The sequence below is a fragment of the Conger conger genome, chromosome 5 (genome assembly GCF_963514075.1).
Source record: "Conger conger chromosome 5, fConCon1.1, whole genome shotgun sequence".
In the NCBI taxonomy this organism is placed as follows: domain Eukaryota; kingdom Metazoa; phylum Chordata; class Actinopteri; order Anguilliformes; family Congridae; genus Conger; species Conger conger.
In genome coordinates, this window is record NC_083764.1 from 57,392,831 (window position 1) to 57,409,252 (window position 16,422).

General features: G+C 52.2%; 1 protein-coding gene across 4 annotated transcripts in view; it reads right to left on the minus strand.

Annotated features, from left to right (window-relative positions):
• Window positions 1-16,422, minus strand: part of ssbp3a (single stranded DNA binding protein 3a) — a 61,668-nt gene that overhangs the window by 12,550 nt on the left and 32,696 nt on the right. For all 4 annotated transcript variants that reach the window (XM_061241738.1, XM_061241739.1, XM_061241736.1 and 1 more), the window contains exon 5: window positions 3,089-3,175. In XM_061241738.1, the coding sequence (XP_061097722.1) occupies window positions 3,089-3,175 (87 nt within the window). The remainder of the gene's footprint in view (window positions 1-3,088; window positions 3,176-16,422) is intronic.

Below are 16,422 nucleotides of genomic sequence, written 5' to 3' on the forward strand. Positions count from 1 at the left end.
GAACACTCGGAGCAGATGGCGGGGAGCACTAAAAAACTGGGCGCTCATCCGTGGATATCCGCCTGTGTGTTCAGTCTCCGCGCACAAGCACAAAACAAACAGCCCTATTTTTCTACTCATCTCTGATGGAGCACGACTTCATGTAAACTGCCTTCATGTAAAGATTAACCGATGAGGTGAAAGCGGTCATGAAATACACGTTTATTAACAGAAAATACAGAGCAAATATGTCCCCCACACTGCCACTCCCACTCTAATGACCATGAGGGGCACAGTCATACTTGAAGAATATGACATATTATCCATAGCAACACGACCCCCCCCCCCCACTCTGGTCACAACTGTGAACTCTTTGAACCCCCTCCCACCCCCCATGTAAAATGGAAAAACCACAGCTGCCCTTCGTACCTCCCAGTTCCAAACGCTTAAATGCCTCGCTGCTACATTAAATGTATAAGGTTGCATAACTGTCCGTAAACAGATCAATGGACAACGTTAAGCTAAATGTGAAGAATGTAAATGTTTTAAGGATGTGATATTCGATAGGCCGTCTACAGTGCCCCGCAACCATGTTGGGACAAACCGTTCTTTTTTTCCCCGTACTTCCTGCCGACTCGGAGGGAGGGGGAAAGAGGAGTTTGCCGCGTGTCGAGGGAGGTAGCGGTACGCATGCTGAGCTAAACAGGCCCGCTTCCAGTTCATTCCCGCAGGGAGGCATCGGGGCTTTACGGGGTGGTTGGGTATGGCACTTTGGTCTGCCCCTGACGGTCTCCCTGCACCGGCCCTCAGCTCTAAGACACTCCACACAGCCGGTCCACTTCCTTAAGCTATGCCAGGAATGCCTCATATTAGAGGGCCGGACTCACGCGTTGTGTCATTTCCTGTGTGCCGTTTCCTGGATTTATGTGCGGGCGTAGCGTCCGTTTACAGAGCGGTGGGCCTTGCGTGACTGTACACATTCCCTACACGCAGTGTCCATCGGCGCCAGAGAATCAGCAAAGCAACGCTGCAATTCCAGATACATTCACATAATCATAAAATCAGAGGGGGATTCAGCTTCTGCACTCAAATGTGACCAATGAGGTAAAAGTGAGCTAGGTTTAGATCTGTTGTCATCTGCCCATTACCCCTCTGTATGCTCTGAAAGCCTCTACGTCTCTGTAGCAGGGTGGGACATTTTGTTTTGTTTCAAATATGGGAAAGTTAACTAAAGAACAGCATTATTAGCGCGCTGGGGATTAGCAGAGGTGTCAGACGCTGAGGCTGAACCATACAGCGTTTGCTGGTTTTAATGCCCAGAGAGAGAGAGAGAGAGAGAGAGAGAGAGAGAGAGAGAGAGAGAGAGAGAAAAATCTGTTGTGGAAAAAAAAACAAGTTTAATAAAAAAAAAAATCTGACTCCGCTGTCAGATAAAGTCCTACTGTAACAATAGAATGGAAAATAAGCAGCGCAAGCTGCCTTTGTGCTCCGTCACTTAAGCAAATTGTTTATGAATGCGACGGCGCTCAGTAATAATTCACGACTGTATCACACACTCGACTGCGAGGCTGCCACTCCACTGTCATGAGGGGGAACCTAAACCTCCCGACACAATGCCTCAATATTCTGATGGGGCCGGATCCCGAAAGCTGCAGGAAGGACGACCCGAACCACCACGCCTCCACTAGGGGGCAGTAGAGACCCGGACACCGAGCCTGGGGGGGGGGGGCTTTGTTATCGTGAACATATTTCACGCCTGCTGCTGATGCATGGCAAAACACAGGGGTAGGAGACATTGATTTATGTGCAACTTTCCATTTCATCAGTGCTAGTAAGACCTCAGCAGGCACCTCCCCCCGCGCCTGGCCCCCCCTCCCTCGCCACCCCTGCACCGGCGCAAATCATTTATAAAGGCTGGAATGTGGAGCAGGTTAGTTAGGGCTGCCGGTGTGGTCCCGGGGCCTTTCGAGAGCCCTGCTCCCAGCGCATAGTGTCCCGCTTCCCGTCTCTCGGTATGGTCCAGAGCCCTGCTCCAGGAAACTGCACTGCCTGTCTCTCGGTTTGGTCCCGAGGCCTACAGAGAGCCCTGCTCCCAGCAGACTGTGCCCCACTGCCCACATCTCACTGTGGTCCCGGGGCCTACAGAGAGCCCTGCTCCCAGCGCATAGTGTCCTGCTTCCCGTCTCTCGGTGTGATCCAGAGCCCTGCTCCCAGCAGACTGTGCCCCACTGCCCACATCTCACTGTGGTCCCGGGGCCTACAGAGAGCCCTGCTCCCAGCGCATAGTGTCCTGCTTCCCGTCTCTCGGTGTGATCCAGAGCCCTGCTCCCAGCACACTGCACTGCCTGTCTCTCGGTTTGGTCCCGGGGCCTACAGAGAGCCCTGCTCCCAGCAGACTGTGCCCCACTGCCCACATCTCACTGTGGTCCCGGGGCCTACAGAGAGCCCTGCTCCCAGGACACTGTTCCCCACTGCCGGCCTCTCGCTGTGGAGCCCTGTGGCCGAGCTCGGTACCGCACGGTGCTCGCTGGCCCTGCGGCTAGACTGGCACACTGGCGCACTGCTGGCAGTGATGAACTACATCAGACTTCCAGCAGCTGCCAGCTGCAGCAGCCCGCGCCCTACCCCCTGCTCCGAGCCTCCGGCTAACGCTGCTCCACCTCCACCCTGGGACACCGCTGACGGAGCTCACAGCACATGACTGTTTAGTCATTACGTTCCATGGTAACCCACAGGTGGGCGGTGGCGACTTTTCGTAAACCTGTCCACACAGTTCAGACACCACCCTGTGGGCGAGGGTGGAAGAGGGCCTTCTGGGGAGGGGTCGGGCAGAGAAACCTCAGCATTCGAGGTGGGCAGAAGTCAGGGTGGAGGCAGTGTACTCGGGATCAGGACAGCCAAGGAACAATAAACAGAGGGACCACTGCAAGCTGGCAGGAAGGCCGCTCCGTCTGGTAGTCGAGGCAGTCTTGAGCCTAGCACTGCCTGTGTCCGAACCCAAACCGCCCATCTCAGAGTCCAGTGTCTTGCTGTAGTGTGGCAGAAGAGCTGGGGAGAAGAAGGGAGTGCAGTAGGGAGAGAGGGAGGGAGGGTGTGGGGGGGGTCTCACCTGAAAGAATCCGGGGGGGATGGCTCCAGGCATGCCCTCGCTGGGGGGAATGTTTCCCAGCACCGGGCTGGGGGCTGCGGCAGCGCTCTGCAGGAGACGAAGAGGGCAAAGGTCAGGGGTCAGAGGTCAAAGGGATTCCAGGATGACACGGCCTGCGGCAGAGCAAGGCGGTGACACAGTGCAAGCGACCCGTCGAAACGGTAATGACCAGCATTATGGAGGACCATAAGCAATTCATAGATCCCTATGCACATACTACTGCGACCTGCGAACACACTGACACACACACACACAGCTCCCACTAGAAACGGTTTAAACAAACTCCAGTAAAGTAACTATGGGTTCCGGCAGATTCCACCAGGAGAAGACACAGCTAAATAAACGGCCATCACGCACACTGAGCGTGACAGTACGCATACCGCTTAGAGAAGGCCGCTAATAAGTAACAAAACGGCGTGTGTCCGCAGAGATTGCAAATCTGCCCGCACCAGTAAATGCCCGGCGCTGGCCCACCGTTGGGAGGATAATCTAGGACATGACAGCGCACCACAAATAAATGAAAGGAGAAGTAAAGAGGGGACCGCTGACCTTTCCCGGCACCAAAGACAAACTGTCCTCAGATGTGCTAATTAACCACGCGGGCCCGCAGAAAGAGCCCGGCCCTGCTTGGGGCCCGTTGGCTAACTACAAAGCGGTTATTACCGGAGAGGAAGTGGCGTGCTTGGCTGCTGCTGAAATCAATTTGGCTCAATAAAAGCCAAGCGTGTGCCTCACTCGTGAAGACGGCACGCTCCCTTTCCCAGCTAATAAAACTCTGCCTTTTCACCGCGCCCCGCGCTACGCCGGGGTGCGCCTTCACGCCGGCGACAGGGAACCCTCGCTACGCCTTTCCCCCCCAAAAAAACAACAACAACAACAACAACAACAATACAGACGTAGAAAAGGCTAAACGAGAAGAAAACTTACTTCGGTTCATTTGTGTCCCATAAACACATTAATAATGCAGATTGGTATGCGGCTAAATTGATTAGGATTAGCGGTTCAATTAGTGGAACAATTCATTTGAACAACCAATTAAGCTTAATCAATTGAGACGCCGGCTCTGAATTGAAGGGGCGGATAAATCACGGCGGTAATTGAACGCGGTTGTAATGAAACCCAGCGTACACCTCAGGGTCCTGTGAACTGAGACTGGGTACAATGACCTCATCAAGAGAAGGTGTACTTACGCCCCTTCCCTTTTTTGGAGTGGCCAATCGTAACCTTTCAAAACACTGCATCACAACTCAAGCTGGGATGATGCAGGACCTGGCCTGACCAGAGGGGGCGCTAGAGAGAGACAAAGAGGGGCCAACCTCATACGGTCTCTCTCTTGGGGACACTGTGGTCAGTTATGTGTCGCTTTGTGGAACTTGATCAGAACTACAGGACCCATTGCATCATCCACATCCTCTAATTCCTTTAAAAAAATTTTTTTTTTTTTATTGATGAAGGGTCTTTTTGGCTTGACTGTTTTAGGAGATACAGCGAAACCAAACAGCCGTGAAGACGCTTGTCTGCACAAAGTGCAGCCATATCGCTTGCACACCTTGAAAATATGCACACTAGGACTCACTCAGGCTCCAAGGAAAGGCCCACCCTTCACTCCCACCTCAACCCAAGACTAAAGCACACAAATAACCGAGAGCCTCTACTTTATGTGAGTCAGCTCAGCTCTTCGACTTCATCCCTAAAGTCTCTCTTAGCTGTGCCTGGGAGCTCCCGCCTAGAGCTGAGAATGTTCCGGTCAGTCTTTCAGCATCTGCACACAGGTGCCTGTTAGAAGAACGCTGGTGTACAAGTGAAATGATGCGTTCAGCAGGAGTTACAGAACAGACACATCAAGTTCACGTCATCTCATTTGCCTTTGACAGCGCGGGAATAGGGAGATGTAATCCTGAAGTGCATGGTAGAATCCCGACTTCTTATGGAATAAACAAGGGTCTCCATGCTCTTTAGGGAGAGACGTGAATGCCTCTCCTCAACACAATCAAATTCAAAATATTGAATATTCCTGCACAAATCCTGCCTCTTCAGGGACTCCTCAGTCCCCAGCAAACAGTACTCAGGGTTCTGCGTCTCATCCGGCTCGATTTCATCTCAACCCAACACTCTCTCCATTGTTGTCAATAGACTTTTGGCTTTACCGTGTCTACAGGTCATAATTTAGACCTGATGACACCCACCACCCCTGACAGACAGCTCTGTATCCCCCGGAAATCACCTGGGCAGGTGTTACACAGCGTCACGGTGCTTTGAGATGTAGAGACGAATGGGACTGCACAAATTCACGAGTGCACCAGGACTACATTTCCCAGAGTGCCTACATTTGCCTTTTTTTTTTATCCATCCACCCGAGCAGAGAAATGGGAGGGCAGGGTGAGGAATGTGATGGGCCCTGTCACGTCAGTGGGAGAGGATGCCATTCCATTAGACATTCAGCAGACACTCTCAACACCTTCGTAAAAGCACAGTGACTTACACAACCTTCTCATTTTCTATGCAGCATCCATTTGTACTGCAGAGTTCAGGTTAAGTACTCTGCTGAAGGATACACCAGGAGCGTCTTCTACCTGGGCACTGAACCTGCAAACTGTCGGTTACAAGCCCAGTCCCCTAACCGTTACACCACAGTGCCTGTGTGTGGGGCCCGGTCTACACCACCAAGCTCTTCATCCTCCCTCCCCTCTCCCCCCCCCCCACTGGTGACCACGCTTTCCCAGCGTGCTTTGGGGTTTTCTTCGGAATTGATCAGCGCGGTAATCGATTGGTAGACACTGGATTCCTCTGGATCATGAGGGAAGACTGAACGGCTTCAATACCTGTGAGCCATTAACCGATCCTTACCCTGCCCACGGAAGACCTCCGGTTTGTGTATCCACACGCCACACATTACACCATTTGCTTAGAATACAATGGCAGCCTACATAGATCAGGCATGATTTGCAACCCATTTAAACAGCAGGCCGCTCCAGCTAAGCTGAAGGTTACTACAACGCGGCTACAACTGCAATTCAAACCTGTAATATTCAGGTTTTAACTACTACGAAATGCCACCTCAATTTCACACTAAAAGGTTATTTTAATCCAGACTCTGTTAGGCAGAAAGAAAGGCTTGTTAAGTAGGAATATGAAATTATAGCAACGCAGGGCACTAAATTAAATAACTGCCATTATTGTTAATAGTAGCTATTATCTAGGCTGAACGAGAGAGAGATCCGTGCAAAGGTGAGTGGATTTGAACCAGCACCAAACTTTGCTGTTTCACTCCATACAACAAAAGCAAAATGTGTGACTGTCCGTTTTAATGCTGCTCCTCCCACTGCTCCGTCACTCCGACCTGTTTTTAGACAGCCTTAAATTTGTGTGAATTAAATTTCCCCCCCAATTTCAGGGCCACTCCTCCAACCTGAATCCACTGATGTCTAGCAAGCTCACCTGTGTGTGTATGTGTGTGTGTGTGTGAGAGAGAGAGAGGTATGGAGGGAGGGTTAGAGAAAGAGAGAGAGATGGAGGGAGAGTGCCAGAAAGAGAGACGGAGCGATATTGCTGAAGGATTACAGGTGGCAGACATTATAGGCATAGCAGTAACAGAACAACTTTTATTGAGGATGAGAGAGAAATAGATACAGAGAGAGGGAGAGAGTCAGACAGAGAGAGAGTGGGAGAGAGAGTCAGACAGAGAGAGAGAGTGGGAGAGAGAGTCAGACAGAGAGAGAGAGTGGGAGAGAGAGTCAGACAGAGAGAGTGGGAGAGAGAGTCAGACAGAGAGAGAGAGAGAGAGAGAGAGAGAGAGAGAGAGAGAGAAAGGGAGAGGGGGAGAGAGAAAGAGACAGAGAGAGGGAGAGAGAGAGAGAGAAATAGAGGCAGAGAGAGGGAGAGAGAGAGAGAGAGAGAGAGAGAGAGAGAGAGAGAGAGACCAGCAGCCAGCAGTAGGACCTCCAGCTCAGCAGGACCTGGGCAGAATCTGACAGTCTGCTGGACTCCTTCTGTCATCAAATCTGAAGCCGGCCTTATCGCCGCGCCGCGACTCCCACGCAGGATTTTCGACAAGTGCCGGGACCGGCGTAAAGCCCCGGATCTGGCCTGCGATCCGATTACACCGGGAAGCAGGTAGCTGCCACCTCGCCTTCATCCTACACTTCTCACAGGGAGCTTACGCTACCGTGGGTGGTTTTTTATTCCAGTAATTTACATCTATAACTGTAATCTAATAAATGTCAAACTGAACAGGATGGTCTCAAAAGATTGTGCTTGTGACATTTGCTTGCCAAATGGTTCCTGACAACAACAGGGCTCTACACTGTCAACACTGATAAAAGCGATGGGTATAATGAGCTACAGAGAGATTATATTAACCCAACGGAGCTGCTAAACTCAGAGGGTTTAATGCGTTATGAAAAATTCCAATGAGTCATTCATTCCCAAAAATGATTTTCATTTGCAATGCTTAACGGAGGCGGGCATGACCTGAAGATCGCGCAGCAAATTTAGATTTAACCGGAAAGCTTTGAAATCAATTTCACATTTGATTAAAAAACACACAGCCGTACACCTTCGAGAGATTTGTAAACAGGCCGGACCACGCTACGAATATCAGTGCGTGGAAATCGGCGGAAACAAGGCGGGCTGAACATCGGCGACAGAGGAACACCGGAGAACCCAACGCCTCCACCGACGCTTGGCACAAACGCGCACGCTTCCGGGGGCCCCTCTCTAACCTTCACGGAAGGCTAGCGGTCACTCGGGTCACTGCGAAGCTGATGGCTCGCACTGCTTATAAACCCACAATCCTATTAGAACTCTATTACCTTGATAAATCGCTCCGAGGCTACAACGGTTGCGGCTAACGCCCCCAGGAGGATCAGGCATCACACAGGGCTCCCTATACAAAGGCCTGCAGCGGTATAGAGGGCAGGTGCAACCCTCAGACCGAACAGGCCTGAATCCACATCCAAAAAGGCCAGGAGAATATGTAGCCATACTGATGTACTCCAAAAGGGAAATATATCGCCGTCAGCTTATCTCTTACAAAAGAAAATGCTCTTCAGTCCTCTTTCCAATTCTGCTGACCACTTCCCCCCCCCCCCCCCCCCCCCAGTGAAGCAAGTGGTCAATAAGTCATAGCTTGAAAGGTCCTACAGTCCTGGAACACAAAATCACCCAGATCAGCTAGATATTTAACCCTTTGAAGAGTTGGTTTAATAGAATGTTTCTAGAGCCTGACTGTTACACCCACTGCTTTCTATGACCAGTAATGATTGTTATATCATGTTCGTAACTGAACAATCACATATGTCTGGCCTCACACCTTAAAGGGTTAAAGAGGAGGTGGTAGTGGGGGGGGGGGGGGGGGGGGTGGCATTAATGATATGACAAATTGCAGATTTTAGAAATGGACCAAAAAAAAGGAACTGAACAAAGGACCCCATCGAAGGCTCTCAGGCCGACACCCACGCAGGAGGTGGCGGGACGGCAATGTGCGTTAGAGGCGGAACGCTGGGCCACTCCATCGCCATGGCAGCCTCCAGCAGGCAGGGGGCAGTTCTGTATGTGGATACAGGCAGCCTCCAGCAGGCGGGCAGTTCTGTATGTGGATACAGGCAGCCTCCAGCAGGCAGGGGGCAGTTGTGTATGTGGATACAGGCAGCCTCCAGCAGGCAGGGGGCAGTTGTGTATGTGGATACAGGCAGCCTCCAGCAGGGGGGGCAGTTGTGTATGTGGATACAGGCAGCCTCCAGCAGGCAGGGGGCAGTTGTGTATGTGGATACAGGCAGCCTCCAGCAGGGGGGGGGGCAGTTGTATATGTGGATATAGTCAGCCTCCAGCAGGAGGGGGCAGTTGTGTATGTGGATATAGTCAGCCTCCAGCAGGAGGGGGCAGTTGTGTATGTGGATATAGTGAGCCTCCAGCAGGAGGGGGCAGTTGTGTATGTGGATACCGTCTCTAAAGCACAGTGCCCGCGTTGGCGTCTCTCCACGGCCCTTGAGCGCTGCCTCCCAATTGAACCGCTCATCAAAAAATCCCCATTGATGGTAATTAGGCCCCATTACGCGCTTAGCAGAGTGGCCCACTTTACCCGGTCAAAAGGACCGAAAAATCTGATAGCCGGCCCCGCCCAGCAACTAAAGAGGTGTGGAATGGTGGAGAGAAAAAAAATAAAAAGATGAAAATAATCGGACGGATGGATGCGGCAGGATTCTGTAAAAAGGTGGCACGGTTGGACCAGCTGGGGTCTGGACGCAGGTCATGCATTTTGGACAGGATGAGGTACTGTGGTGGAAAGCCCCGTCTACCCTTAACGGGACCCCAAGGGCAGGCGCAGGGGGTGACCAGCTGGGGGCTCAATGTGCTGGGGGCTAAAGGAGCCTCTCCAGGAAGCTTTTCATCTGTAGATTGATGAGCATGTTTAACAACACAACACACACACACAGAGCTAATGTTAGGGTCTTGGCGAGCCAGCCGGGGGAAAGCCCACTCAGCAGCCCGACAGATGTTCCAGTGTAAGGAGCAGGACGTGACAAAGAGCAGCCCGCACCGAACTGCGGAAGTCCAGGGAGGAAAAGAAGAAAAAAAATAAAACCCCCCGTCTCGTACGTGGAAAAACAGCCCCGCAGGCCAACCGCTGTAGCCACTGCACCAAACGGGAGAACCGTGGCGGAGAGACCACAGTGTCAGTGCGAACCGTAGACGGAGCGTTTCGGGGGGGGGAGGGAGCGTCGCAGGGCCGGGGAAGGGGGATGGAGACAGAGCTCAGGAGGAAGGGGCAGCGTCCTGCCAGCCAATCAGTCACCGGGCTTTCACGCAGGGCCGGTTTGTAGACAGGGGCGAGCAGGGCCCCGCGGCCCGGCCCATAACGGTGCTAATTGGGGCCCCTCCCCGCCCCTCCTCAGGCGATGACATGCCCACCGCTGTCCCGCTGCAGAGACCCAAGCTGGCAGGCCCTGACCCCGCCGCCCCGCGCGGCCTCTCCCATGCCCCGCGATAATCGATTTGTTACCATCGTTACCATGACAGGATGGCACGCGGGGGAGGGGGAGGGGGGGCGCATGTTAACCCACATCTCCCTCCTCTCCTCCTCTCCTCCGCTCTCTGTGAAATGAGTGAAGGGGGGTTGTAATCTGGCACACAGCCACCCGACCCACGGAGAAGACTCCACTCCTGCCTGTGATCCCTACCCTCCTGCTAACCAAACCATCCCATAATGCACCCCCCCCACCCCCCAATACCTTTCATCAGCCATACTAACTTCACCATAAGGAATATGAAACCTAGCGAGGGATTTTTGAGGGCACCTTGTCAACGTTCCCCCCCACTTCCTGAAGAGGGAGAGCCTTTACATGCTTAGCCGGTCTGAAGACTATGTACTGTAATATTTCCCTTCCAGATTGTGGTCTTCCTCACCGATATCGAGGTGGAGACAGTTGGGCTGCTTAAGGCAGGCCGGTTTCCCCCCCTCCCATGTGTGCGGCAGACGTCTGAGAGGCAGCGGCAGTCACCCAATACTCACAGCTTTGGGATCGCCATGGTTACAGCGACGCGTCCCCTGGACGACGTGCAGAATACGTCTCGGATCATCAGCCATTTCCCTGAGGAGGCTCTTCCGCCCGTCCGCCCACCCGTGAGGAGGTGCTCAGTCTCTCCCGCGCCCGTCCACGTCAGATAGCGCACGGGAACAGACGTTTGCGGAGTAAGCGGTTCGAAATAATGACACGCGTCTCCTCAAAAAGCGCCGGCTGACATTTCGCTGATCCCTCCGATCGGGAAAAAGTGCTTTTGACTGAGGAACGCGTTTAGAGGGAAGAACCTTTTTCCGAGAGAGGAAAAGAGGTTTTTTTGCTGACTTTTCAGGTGTCTCCCGGTTTAAGCCGTTTGCGGAGGTGCCACTCCGGTTGTCAAAGGCCCAGACGGTATCATCTATATTTAGTAATGAGGACAGAGTCTGCCCATCCTCTTGAAAGAGAAATACGATCACCTTCACGTGATAATACCAGTAAGCCGGCTCTAACTGACAGAAAGCGTCTCCTTGAGGTTTTCCCAGTTCAAATGAAACGGGGAACGAGGCTGCGCTTATTTAATTACATTTTCAGATGCTTCGATTTCCAGTCTACTCCGAAACTCGTTTAGCGCTCTCCTGTTTCCTCGGTTCCGTCACCTGACCTCCGCGACGACGTTTTTCTTGGTCAGATCTGATCAGAGCTTCAACGGCCCCCCCAAACACATCCAACCGAATTTCATCCCCTTTTTCACAGGTCATAAATCGCAGTTACAAGTTCAGGCTAATATACGGTCCTGTCTCTTCCTTCTGCCCATTCTTCCATACTCTGACACACTTACTTCATCACACTGCATTCTCCATGAGGACCATGACCCTCTTTCTCCTATGGCATCTAACTTCATGTTGAATGATTTTATCGACTACTGCTATTGGCCGGTGACCCTGATGACTTCAGGGTCACAACCAATCAGCGCTGCCGGTTGATGTATTTATGCACTTATGCAAGGAGAAGTGCCTGACTGTGATGTGAATATTACAGGAGGACTGGTGCTGATCCAGAAGACAAACCACTGTGCATTAAAGAGACGTTAACCTCACTTTTTAAAACCACATTCTGCACTTTTTAGCAGGATGAAGAAAGACTGAGTTTATTCATCACTATGACTGTTTTATGTAGGGATGCTATGTCTACACGAATGCCAACTCTCAACCACTCTGCTAAAACATACACACACACACACACACACACACACACACACACACACACACAAAACACACACACAGCAGTGGTTCTCTGCCACATGCGCTCGAGATTCTCAATGGCAGGTCGTTCTCAAAAACGCTAAAGGAGGCTCAAAGCATGTACTTACAGAAGCTCCATGCTCAAATACAGCAGAACAGATAGAGCCCCACTGCTTTAAGGCCTATCGGCAACTGCTGCCATCCAGTCAGAAACCCACAGTGTAATCAGCTGGGTGACCTCAGCACTCAGCTGGGTACCAGCCTCTTTTGTGCACTCAGATACCAAAACCAGCCCTATCGTGAGTGTCCAGCGCATTCGCAGCTCAGCTAATGCACACCCAGGGCAGAGTCAGGTCACAGCCCACCACAGTCATAGCCGACACTGTCAAAGGTCACAGCTGAGCACATTCGTAGCCGGCATAGTCACTGCACAGCCAGCTCTCTGCACACCGTGGGGCTCTGTCCCTGACCCCAGTAAGCACAGCCAAGCCCAAGAGGCAGGGGATCACCCACAGGGCCCGAGGAAGCTTGGGTCTAATGCAGTCAAGCTCTTAACCCTTTAAGGCGTGAGATCACAAATAGGTGTGAACGTTCTAACTGAACATTCTAATGCTGATGTCACAATCACTACTGCAAATGGAAATCGATGTTTGCTCAGTTCCAGAACACGGACTTGGAATTTTGAAAAAAAAAAAAAGAAACATTCCACAAAACCTACTCTTCAAAGGGTTAAAGGGCCCAGACTCCGCCAAAGAAGCACGTCATTGATTTTACCTCAAAAAACCCGCTCTGATACAACTCACAGCACACGGTACAGCCTGGGGACCGACAAGCTACTCCAAATTCCACCTGCATCTCCTCCGACCACCCACAGGATTTAGACACAGACACAGAAAGTCTCTCTCCGCCGCACAGATGTACGAAACCGTGCCCCCCTACAGGCAAGCTTACTCGAGACGAGATTACAGCGCGCGGCCCCGATCTCGGAGCGCGCGCGCAGACGGAAGCCGCAGTGTGCGTCGCGCTCCGAGCCCCGCTACTCCCCCCACACCTTTTATTAATTGCGCTGAACGGGATCCAGGATTTTGGGCGGCAGCAGGTGTTGAGGCTGGTTCTTGCGTGGGTTACCCCTGGCTGAACCTGCCCGGCAGTCACGGTATTAACGCGCATTAGAGCTCCCCCGGGCTAATGACGTTAACTCTGGCTCTCTGCGCCGCCCCTCTCCGTAGCTCTCCCGCGCGCGAGTTTATCAAAGCTGATTACGGCCCAGGTCAGGACTTAAGGGGCTGGGGGCAGGTAAGACAGCGGCTTTAATTGGAATCTGGCTAAGCCGTTCATCCTGTTACAACTGTTCGCCTCGGACGGAGGTTTGGCCAGAGAAAAACGCCGCGGCGCCTTAAAGCGAATGACCGCATCACGCCCGAGTCACCGCGTCCTCAACGAAATGACCCCCCATTTGCCTCCCACAATGCACTGCAGCAAACAGCTCAAGTTCCTTTTCCTGGTTTAGCATGGCCGTTGTAAAGTACTGTCAAAACATTGTTTTTAAGTAATCGGATCTCCTACATCTTCACCTTCCCTTATTCAATCAGACTTAACATTCAAAGTCACAACATGTTGATGACATTACCTGTTCCTGAGGCAACACTTTGAAACAAAGAGGAAAGACTTGTACATATTGCGATAAGCGAGTACTTTGAAGTGGTATCAATGGGGACCTCCTTCAGTTTCCATCCACCATTTTGCCCTTTTCCCTCGGTTCTTTAGAACGCCAATCAGATGTGAAGTCCTTTCCCCATTACTGCACAAAGCACCATCAGGTCTGGAGGACGCACACCCCCAAGTATATCCTCCACACAGCCAGCTACTGGTTCTGTTCACTCTCCATCCTGCTAGCTATGCTGCGTGAGTCCCAGGACTACTCTGAGGGTGCAGCAGGCCCCCAAATCTACCAAAGGACCCCCACCTAGCACAGATATGGGGAAAGCCCTGCAGACTGTAACCCCTATGGTAATGGCCAGGGATGGGCAGTAGGCCTGTCAGGCAGTAGCCAGGGAGGGGCAGTAGGCCAGTCAGGCAGTAGCCAGGGAGGGGCAGTAGGCCACAGTCAGGCAGTAGCCAGGGAGAGGCAGTAGGCCAGTCAGGCAGTAGCCAGGGAGGGGCAGTAGGCCAGTCAGGCAGTAGCCAGGGAGGGGCAGTAGGCCAGTCAGGCAGTAGCCAGGGAGGGGCAGTAGGCCAGTCAGGCAGTAGCCAGGGAGGGGCAGTAGGCCACAGTCAGGCAGTAGCCAGGGAGGGGCAGTAGGCCAGTCAGGCAGTAGCCAGGGAGGGGCAGTAGGCCAGTCAGGCAGTAGCCAGGGAGGGGCAGTAGGCCACAGTCAGGCAGTAGCCAGGGAGGGGCAGTAGGCCACAGTCAGGCAGTAGCCAGGGAGGGCAGTAGGCCTGTCAGGCAGTAGCCAGGGAGGGGCAGTAGGCCTGTCAGGCAGTAGCCAGGGAGGGGCAGTAGGCCTGTCCACCTGTCCACACAGCCAGCTACTGGTTCTGTTCACTCTCCATCCTGCTAGCTATGCTGTGTGAGTCCCAGGACTACTCTGAGGGTGCAGCAGGCCCCCAAATCTACCAAAGGACCCCCACCTAGCACAGATATGGGGAAAGCCCTGCAGACTGTAACCCCTATGGTAATGGCCAGGGATGGGCAGTAGGCCTGTCAGGCAGTAGCCAGGGAGGGGCAGTAGGCCACAGTCAGGCAGTAGCCAGGGAGGGGCAGTAGGCCACAGTCAGGCAGTAGACAGGGAGGGGCAGTAGGCCAGTCAGGCAGTAGCCAGGGAGGGGCAGTAGGCCACTGTCAGGCAGTAGCCAGGGAGGGGCAGTAGGCCAGTCAGGCAGTAGCCAGGGAGGGGCAGTAGGCCAGTCAGGCAGTAGCCAGGGAGGGGCAGTAGGCCACAGTCAGGCAGTAGCCAGGGAGGGCAGTCGGCCAGTCAGGCAGTAGCCAGGGAGGGGCAGTAGGCCACAGTCAGGCAGTAGCCAGGGAGGGCAGTCGGCCAGTCAGGCAGTAGGCCACAGTCAGGCAGTAGGCCACAGTGACCATTCAAGCTGGGAATACGTGGCTCATGACAGCAGAACAGACTTATGCTTGGGCTGAATACTGCTCCCCCCCCCATCCGCCTGCACACAAAAGCATTTGTTTTGACTCCTTTGGAAAGCCACATTTAAGCCCAGGCTAAGCCGCTATTCAGCTGTAAATCAGGCCCCGATACATTTACATGCAGGTAGCAACAAAAACAGAAGAATCAAAACAACGCACTTCAGGCCAAGCGGACGGGTAATGTGATCAGCTCAGATGATGTGGAAATGGGCATTTAGGAGACAGACAGACAGACATTCCATTAAAATGGTCTCGCAGTTTAGATCGGTTTTCATCTTTTGCCTTCCAAAACTCACTGCTGGAGAATGAAGCAGGTTTCAGTGTGTTGAAAAGGATAACATTAAAAGCCCTTTTCAGAGCAGGATGAATGGGATAGGTTTAGTGGGTCATTCGCAATGCTTCATTCTCAGAAGACTGCCCCGATAGCAATCTTGTCATGTCTCTTTTTGAGAACCCACAACTACCTGGATGTCTTCAGGCACCTTATAAAGTATGGAATTTAGCACCGTACTCCATTAACAATGAACACGGCTAACGGTTTGATACGAGGGACTGAAGCACATCACTTAAAAGTGCAAAGATAATCACCTGGGCAACAAACCAATGGCCCTCAGGTCCACACACAAAAAGACAGTAAAATAAAAATCAATCCAATTTCATCATCAGAAAAATCTTTGCTTACTCTGAGGTACACACAGATGGGAATGTGCAAGATATTGCTTCTGAAGAACTGTCCCAATATAAAAACAGTCTACAGCATTTTCTCAATATCTCAGCATATTTACAGTTCTCTCTTTCACTCCCTTTGCCTCCTGCTCAAAACTTTTCGGACACCTTTATAATCCTATCAGGTTACAGAAACCAAGTGTAGGGGGACACAGTTCTGTTTATTTCTCTGTTTGAGTGAGCGCTAATCCCCTTTGTTTGGACTGCCCAGCCCTGGTCAACATCTACAGGAGAGAGGTGGGGTTCAGGCAATGTCTGCCAGCCTGTGTCATAAGTAGAGAGAGTACACATGCGTTTCTGTGTGGACCTATGAGTCAGCGCATGTGTGTGTGTGTGTGTGTGAGAGGGAGTTAGTGTCCAGAGCTGCCCAAGAGTGTGTCCACAAATGCTCATAAGTGTGTGTGCATGTGCGTTTGCGTGTGTGTGTACATACATGTGAAGAAAAGAGCTTCATGGTGTGCTTTCCTTTTTAAGTACACACTCCCGGGCTGGATATCCAAACCACTGCAGACAGAGCCGATGATTACACATTTCATTTCATTTCTTGCTCTTATTATTTATTATTTATTTATGAAGTGCTGATTGGCAGCCTGCGGCACCCGTGGAAATCTTAATGCACTTAATGCTGAAAACACGGATGGACATGACGGTGAATGAGCCCCCTCGTCCGCGACACCAACGCACCGC